General features: G+C 39.9%; 1 protein-coding gene across 1 annotated transcript in view; it reads left to right on the forward strand.

Moving 5' to 3' along the window:
* LOC137571815 (CD109 antigen-like) overlaps nt 1-8757 on the forward strand; it is a 121672-nt gene extending 112915 nt beyond the window's left edge. Inside the window, 3 exon segments of the mRNA XM_068281493.1 lie at nt 874-1024; nt 5146-5251; nt 7706-8757. Coding sequence (XP_068137594.1) covers nt 874-1024; nt 5146-5251; nt 7706-7890 — 442 coding nt within the window. The 3' untranslated portion in view covers nt 7891-8757.
* The last annotated feature ends 205 nt before the right edge of the window (nt 8758-8962 follow it).

The raw sequence follows: 8962 nt of genomic DNA on the forward strand, positions 1-8962 counted from the left end.
ACAATGAGCACACATACAACCTGTCTACCACTTGGAGGATGTTAGTTTCCACTAACAGCTTGCAATGCAATTTGTTAGGTACTCGTCCCTCCCACTGTCGAAGAAGTCTTTCCTCCATGGGAGGGGACCTAACACTAACTAAAACCTACCTATGCATATGCATAGCCTGGGCGCGCTACCAGTAAAATTAAGAATTGCGCAGAAAAAGTGGGATCAGCGCATCACCAGCGCATCATCTTTGCTACATAGCATTACATTAGCAAGAGTTTTCAAAATCGCAAAGCGCTCAGAAAATCGCTCCTAGTGGGTTTCTGGCCTTACTGAATCACAAAGCAAACAAAGCAAACAATTAGTAAGCTAACACTCTAATTGAATCACAAAGCTAACAATTACAGGTCTGAAAATTAGCATGAATGAATCGCAAATTGCGAATACACAGCATTGCTTACAGACTATGACCAGGATGTCATAATGTGTAATTATGGCTCATGAATGCAATGTAAATCATGAGACATTTCTAAGATGTTCAATGATATGCAATTTCTTCTGAGTCTATACAAATTTATGTAAAGTTTTATGCAAATATTTGCAGCTTGACAATGGATCAATCAATTTAAACCTGGGTGGGACTTGAGTGTTCCATTTTCAATTACTTTTTTATTACTTTAAAATGAAAAAATTGCCAGTGCAACATGACATCTTTATTTTTGGGATGAGGAGAAACTGTATTTTTTTTTTCTATAAACAAGCCTCTAAGTACAAACCACAGTAAGGTGAAACCGGTCCATGTGATGGTACTGGTGTATTACCTGCTATCAGATGATGATGATGATACACAATGAATTTATGCTAATATCATATTGTTCTTCCTAGTTATCAAGGTGAAGGTAATGAGACTGGTATGGTGCTTTTACAGTTTGGATTACTTACTGGATTTAGACTGAGCTCTAAAGGTATTCCTCTAACAAACCCTCTCAAACTGGTTGAACCTCAAGACAACAAAGTTAATCTCTATTTAGATTCGGTAAGTCACATTGGAAAAATGAGTGTTAATAAAGCGTTCCACGTTCAGTAAATCTAATTTTTAAAATAAGCCTTTATTAATTTAAATATAAAAAATACTGATTCCTAAATCCTATTTTGGATCGATTTTCTTTTCAATGCATAGCAATAAGTTATTGATAACACCCACTAATATTCCCATACTGAGTAGCTTCTGGAATGGGTGGGACTTCCTGTTAGTCCTGAAAAAATCAAAACAATATACTATACAATTATTCAGAAACAGTGATGAGCAAATAACTTTGTGGCATTTGGTCCCACCCAGTAGGCAGAAGTTGGGATTAGCAAATCACGGCTTCCAGCAGTTGTTCACTTATCTAGTTGCTGTGTTAATTGTGCATTGATTTTCTTGCCCCAACTCAGTGGAATTTTAGATTATATTTTTTGCTCATCACCATGAAATATTCATAAATCATAATTTAAATGTTCATATTACATTTTAAAATAAAACTTCAAGCAAGCTGGCAGATGCAGGTGCATGTAATACCTTGTCTGCTACCAGGCGGTAAATGTTTGCAACTTTTACCTGAGGGAAATCAGAACATATGAACCTATTTATAAATATCCTATTTCTAACATGGAGGTGGCATGTTATAAATATCCTATTTCTAACATGGAGGTGGCATGTCAGAGTTGTGCTTTTGCTACATTTTGGCCTATTTTCCACAAGCAGCTGAAGGCGGTCAGTTGCTCCCATCCATCGGCAGAGCACTTGCTAGCATTCAACACAGCGGTTGCCGTGCTCAGATGTAACATGAGACTTTTTCACCACTGGGTTATGCCTCTGCATTTCAAATGTGACACGTGGTGTTACTGACCACTGCCATTGCGCTTGTGGCCAGCAGTCCGGCGGCTGAACTTAGCAAACGAGCAGTTCAGCTGTCTGTGGAAGAGGCCTTGTAAAGTATCAGTCAGACCTCTCCATTAATTTATAAGGGCTCTTGGAGATCTCTATTTTGGTAGTGATAATCTTTAGAGGAAATAGTGGGAAACTGTGCTGTTTGTTCCAAACTCTTTATTTTCTACTTTTGCTAAAGACCACCACTTTATAAAGCCATAGTATAGAGCCACAGTGAACATCTAAAAGCCTCTGTGCCAAATTTATCAAAGCATTACCAACAGTTTTTTCTTGTTAAACAGTTCTAACCAGCAGAGGGAACTGTTCTGCATGATAGTAAGAAACTTCTTAGATCCTACCTAATAGTAGCAGTTTAGCATGACTTTTTTAGAACTGCACTACAGTTAAGTAAATTACAAATCCATTCCTAAACTGCCGCAGATTAAGAAGTGCTTAATAGCACTTCTACAGATGGTGCAGTGTAGACTAGACATAATTTGTGAAGTGCTCATCCCCCCCTGCTGAATTCCTCAGAGCCTGCCGGTATCAATACAGCAGATGTATTGGTTAACTCAGCAACAGCAATTTCCCTTACACACTGTCTGAGAAACCTTCCGAACTCCTCCTATTTTAAAACAGTTTAAGAAGGAAACTGCATTATCTAGTGATTTCTTAAGATGTCTGAGACAGTTCTGCACCGATTTTTAAAAACTTACTAATATTTTGTCTCAGACACTCTTGATAAATATTCCCCTCTATCCACTACTTCCAAAATATTGATGGCAATTACAACTAACAGTCACTAGTGGGGAGCAGTTTAAACACCCACAATGTAAGTCAATGTGGCTTCTGATCACCAGTTTTAAGGAAACAAACTTCACTTTCTGAAGCCGTATTACCAGGGGATATGACCTGTTCCAACCTTAAAACATGAGGCCCCATTTTGGAGGTTGCTGAAAAGGTAGAAAATTGGACGTTTGTTTCACTGCAGTCGTGTGAGGCACCTAGAGGTTTTTAAAAAAAAAAAAAATCTATGGTGTTCTGAATTTATTCAGGATGAGTTTGTGGTGTAGTAGTCCTTAGTATATTCAGATATGATAGAGTTGTTGCTATTGCAGTTTTATGCACATCACATACAATCATGTATGCTCAAACATGAATCTTTTTTTTTTTTTTTTTTTGTATTTAAAGTTTTTATTTTGTCATGGAAAGGATAATTAACAATCCACAATAACACTGCTTAATAAAGCATAGTTGACAACTGCCACTAAGGTGAACTGTATCAACATCAACTGACCATATAATATAATCAAAGAATTGCCATTGTCCATAAATGGAGCCCATAGGGGTTAGGCATAGTTAACATAATATAGGTGTAACGATTGGTGTCAGCAAACAGATGTCTGATTATTGAGTGATCTGCAGTATCACCAATTATCCAGACACTATACCTGATTATGTAGTGATCTGCAGAATCACCAATAATACAAGTATAGCAACACACAGAAGGTATACAATGTATAGTGCTTGGTGCAACAGTAGTACTTGATAGATTAGCTATACTTCACCAGAGGAGTTGGTGAGTACTATCAGTACAGAGGCCCTCACCAGAGATTTATTATTTATTTATTTATTTGTTGTATTTATAAAGCGCCAACATATTACGCAGCGCTGGACATTAATTTAGGTTACAGACAATATTTAGGGGTGACAAACAGCAAAATGACAATACAGGAATACAAGAAAACCAGATCACACAGCACAGTATGAGTACAAGGTAATGCTTAGTCAGTCACTGGATGGGAGCATGGAGTTAGGCAAGTTAGGTTCACTCAAATGCATAGCATGGGTGCACAGTAATAGAGGTGCATGATCAGGTAGGACACAAAAGGAGTGAGGACCCTGCCCAAAGGCTTACAATCTAGAGATCAGGGCACTCTGGTGGGGAGGCGAGGTCAGACAGGCAAGGTCGGCAACAGACAGGTAGTAACGGTACAGAATCAGAAAGCAATAGGAAGGTGGTTATACAGGCAAAGTCGGCAACAGGATCAGATGGGCAGAAGTACAGAGACAGTTAACGAGAGAGAGGTCAGAAGCAAGCCAGAGTCATACACAGGTATCAATAAAGAGTAATGCAAACAATAACATTCCTATCTAGTGTGAAATCCCCGGTTACCTCCCGGATCAAAGCACACCGGATCTATCTAAGGTCTGAGCGCTAACACGTAGTATTCGCAACAGCAGACAGACAGTGACAGACTTCTGTCACTTAATAGTAGACAAGTCCATGCTTGCTGTAGACCTATTGTTCTCCTGTGTTCCTCAAATATCAACCCACTGTTTCACCTATGCATACTCCTGTTTACTCCAACTTCCCTGTGCTGGTCATTAGACTATGAATGAATATTGTAACAATTGAGTTCCTTCCTGTATTCTCCCACCTATAAGGTGCCTAAACACCTCCTCCCCTACTTTCACTTCTGAAAACTTGACAACCCTGAATAACATGGAGGTGGCATGTCAGTAGTGTAAAATGGAAGTAATATCAATAATACAAGTATATTGTTTCAGGCAGACATAATAAACATGTTTATATGGTACCTATTCTGCCTTAGGAAACAGGTTCTATATAAGTACCTTTGTCGCATCTGCCAGCTCACAATTTATTTGAGGCCTTTCATGACTCCCCTTTACTTGTGGTGTGCTCCCCAAATGGTGGTGTGCTTAAGTACAGCATCAGATCTGGCACACTCTGAGGCTGACAAACTGTGGGCATATCTTACCACAGCCTGAGAATCAATTATAATGGTGGGAACAGCATCACATGGGGGGATGCTATAGGAGGTGCAGCCCACTCAGCTTTCAAACTAACCACTTCCAAGGGACTGGCACTCCAGGATGGAGATGTGGGAGGAAACCTGTGCTAATACTAACTTTAAAACAGGCTGATATAGACAAGAGCATCACACTTTCTGTAAAAGTGAGTTGAAGGCTGATGCACATAATCATAAGGTAGTTATGAAAGTCAGACTTGTAGCAAGAGTAGACAAAGTAAATGTGTGTCTTTCAGGTTGATTCACAAAGCTTACTTGTTTTCACCTTCATTTAAGGGGGAGATAATATATGACATTGGATAAACACATTTTCTTACCATCCTTCATAAAGTTAATACAGCGTCTTCTGTTACTCTGAATCACCATATTTTAAAATATGCCAGTCACAAATGTGTTCTTTTTATTGTACAGGTGACCAAACAGCAGTTTTGTATACCTATTCAAATGGAACGTTATACTTATGTTGCTGCTTCTGAAGATGCTGTGGCTCAAATTTATGAATATTATAGCCCTACAAGTAAGTGCCAACATTTAAAGTGCTGTAGAGTAATATTTCTTGTTTGGACGCCAAATGTTTAACACTTTGGATCACTAGCTTGCCACACAGCTGCTGTGGGAGCTGTCATGTACATTTTTGACTAACATTCAGCCTGATGAGATTTATTCTTAAAAAAATAACCTGTGTCCACATTCTGTAAAGTAAAGCAAACCTTATACATGTTGTCATGGTATAACAGCTCCATACCTGGCTTCAGTATCCATCCAAAGAAAGCATTAAATAGCTTCCACTCAACATTTTTAAGTTTTCTTATAAAACTGCTTCTGTTCTAAGGCTACCCAGCAGGCACTTTTATGTGCATTTGAGACCTTTACTGCTTCCAGTCTAGCTAATTGTTGCTTATTATGGAAATGCTAATTTTTAACTGCATGGGTATTGACTTTAGAATGCCTAATTAAGGATAATAAAAGGACATTGGCCTCAATTCACTAAGATCATGTTGGAGATAATAAGGCAAGAGAAAACTTACCTCTACATAAGAGAGAGTTATCTTATCTCTTCATTCCTTAAGTTACCTCCTCTGTAGTTAAGTTACCTCCTCTGTAGTTAATTTACCTCCTCTGTAGTTATTTTCACATGCAGTTAATAAACAGCCTGTCTTTAGCTCTGGAGTTATTTTAAGGATTGAAGAGTTAACTTAAAGACAGAAGAGTTAACTTTAGGTTTGCCTGAGGTAAAATGTTTCCTGAATACTACATGCCTTATCACCATGGTAACAACTCTAGAAGAGTTATTAAAGACAGGAGATAAGCTTAGTGAATTGAGGCCATAGTATGCTAATCATACATGAAGTCACAACTTTCTCTTCTTATTCTTAAGGGATCATTGTTTGTCAAACCAGTTCTCTTTTTTCCTGTAAAGGCGTGTACGCACGCCATATTTTTTCAATTGACGGGTCCGTCAGACCCTCCCGCAGGGCGGTCATTCTGCCGACAGTTGCACGTGAGTACAAGCTGTCGGCAGACTGGTAAGACTGTTTTTGACCTATCCGCCCGGCGGATCAGTCAAAAACAGTCTTATCAGTCTGCCGACAGCTTGTACTCACGTGCAACTTTCGGCAGAACGACCGCCCCGCGGGAAGGTCTGACGGGCCCGTCGTTTTAAAAAAATACGACGTGTACACGCCTTAAAATGTGCACCTTGCCATCCGCAAAACATGTCTCTTTCCACTGATGTGTAGGTAGGCTGTATAATTTTGACCGTCAGATTTAGCTGAGCCATGTATTGGGTCATGCACATGCATACAGACGCTGTGTCTCCCTATTGTACAAATCTTTATACTCTAAAGCATCTATGCTATTAACTTTTTTCTTGAGGTTTTTTTTCACAGGTGCAATATGGACAATGTGAACTACCCCATAGACTTACATTGCTCTAGCAGTAGCCTGTGGTAAAATGCTGCACCGCACTGCACCAGTGTGGTTTTATTTTTAGACCACTGGATCTAAACCTGTTAAATAGTACCAATAAATAATAATTTAAATTATATTTAATGTATAGCACTGTAAGTGGTGTTTATTGAAAGAAAGGGTATTTCTAACCATATTTCATGGCCAATGTGTACTGCTGAACTCACCCACTGAATTCTGGGTAAAGAGCTCCAATCTTAGGCTACAAAGGACATGACTTGCATGTCACTGCAAGACTGGCTAGTGGTTGAATTACTCTCTGTAAATAGTCATGTTTCTACACTATAGCAACCACCAAATGCATGACCCTTTATTTATGTAACATCTGCAAGCACTAATTGCATTGAACTATAGGCTACCGGTCAGGGGCATAACTAGAAGTTCCTGGGCCCCCCTGCAAGAATTTGAGCGGGCCCCCCTCCCCCTGGGGCCCGCTCATGGCCGTTTTGGGGGGACAGGAGGGGTCGCAGCATGAGAGGACAGCTTTGCCTATCAGCGGGGAGGGGGGAAGGTCCCCCCCTCCCTCACCTCGGGCTCTCCCCTCCTGCATCTATATAAGTGGCAGCAGCGGCGGCGGCAGCAGCTATAATTACCTCCATTCACCACCGGAGGTCGCCGATCTGCAAGGGCTTCACATTACTTCCTGTTAACAGGAAGTAATGTGAAGCCCTTGCAAATCGGACCTCCGTGGTAAATGGAGGTAATTATAGCTGCTGCCGCCGCTGCCACTTATATAGATGCAGGAGGGGAGCACAGAGGGGAGAGCCCGAGGTGAGGGAGAGGAGGGACCTTCCCCCCTCCCCGCTGATAGGCAAAGCTCTCCTCTCATGCTGCGACCCCTCCTGTCCCCCCAAAACGGCCATGAGCGGGCCCCAGGGGGGACCCCCGCGGGGGCAGGGGCTACTTCCCCTATTGTCACGCCAGTGCTACTGGTCAAATTTCATTAGGAGTGCCTTTTATTTTTTTTTTGTTCTTAAAATTTAACTTTTTTATTTTTACTTAGGAACTACTGTAACACGAACATACAACTCCAAGACAATGAAACAGATAGCATACTGTGACTTCTGCGGACAGAACTGTACTAAGTGCAAATCAAACGTTCAAGTGAAAGCCCAGACCAACAGCGCCAGTGCACCAACATTCTTTATGCTTTTATTTTCTGTGGTTTTCCTAAGTTATTTTTTTTAGCTAACTGTATAGTTATTAGGAGAAGAATATTTTGGCATGTTTAAAATAACCAGCTAGTGTTAACTATACAGACTTTTACAAATGATGGTAAACAAAAGTCAACATAATCGGAAATATATTGAGAGAGGGAAAGCTGCAAACACTACAGGGAATAACCACAGCTGTCACCAACTCCAGTTGCATTTCACAAACATGTAAAACTCTCTCTCTCTCTCTCTCTCTCCCCCCCCCTATCTCTCTCTCTCTCTCCCCCTCTCTCTCCCCCTCCCTCTCTCTCTCTCTCTCTCTCTCCAGTGAAAATAATGTAATAAAAAAGTTCTTTATTTTCAGCACCCCCTGATGGTCTGTTTGTGAAAAGGAATAGATTTATCATGTAAAAGGGGTTATCAGCTACTGATTGGGATAAAGTTCAATTCTTGGTCGGAGTTTCTCTATAAGAATGACAAAACCATATCAGCTCCAGATGCCATACAGTTTCAGCTGTATTTTTGCAGTCGTTGTTGCCACACATATTAGGATTCAGATCCACAAATGTACCAATAACTACTGTATGTAGTGTCAGGGTCTACCTGAGGAACCATTCAACATCAGCATTAGCCCAGTTAGCAGCTACCGAATTAGTCGCTGCAAAGTTTCTATTTAACTCTTACTCATTCCGGTTCCTGTAGAACTAGAATTTACACATCATTCAAATTTTGTTGGTAAATTTTCTTGATTTGACAGATTAAATTCTGATTGTGTAGGAACAGTATAACTGAAATCTAGAATCTAGTATACAAAATATTTGCCAATAGCCACTTGCCCAGTGTATTTGTAAAATAAAATAAAATACAATGTGTATGCATTGTGGTGTTCTCTTCCAGGACATGACCATTTTGTTTTGTAATCTTCTTGTAGGAATTTTTATATTTGTTCATATAACAGAGACATGTAAACAAATGAATCTATTTATTAAAATAACAAAATTCTCTAAGTGTATGTATTGTGGGGCTATTTTATTCAGCAATAACCACTGCTTTTCACTAACAGGGCTGTTCATTGCGATAATATGTGGCCATATTTTTTACTTATT

This window comes from Hyperolius riggenbachi, chromosome 4, assembly GCF_040937935.1.
Source record: "Hyperolius riggenbachi isolate aHypRig1 chromosome 4, aHypRig1.pri, whole genome shotgun sequence".
In the NCBI taxonomy this organism is placed as follows: domain Eukaryota; kingdom Metazoa; phylum Chordata; class Amphibia; order Anura; family Hyperoliidae; genus Hyperolius; species Hyperolius riggenbachi.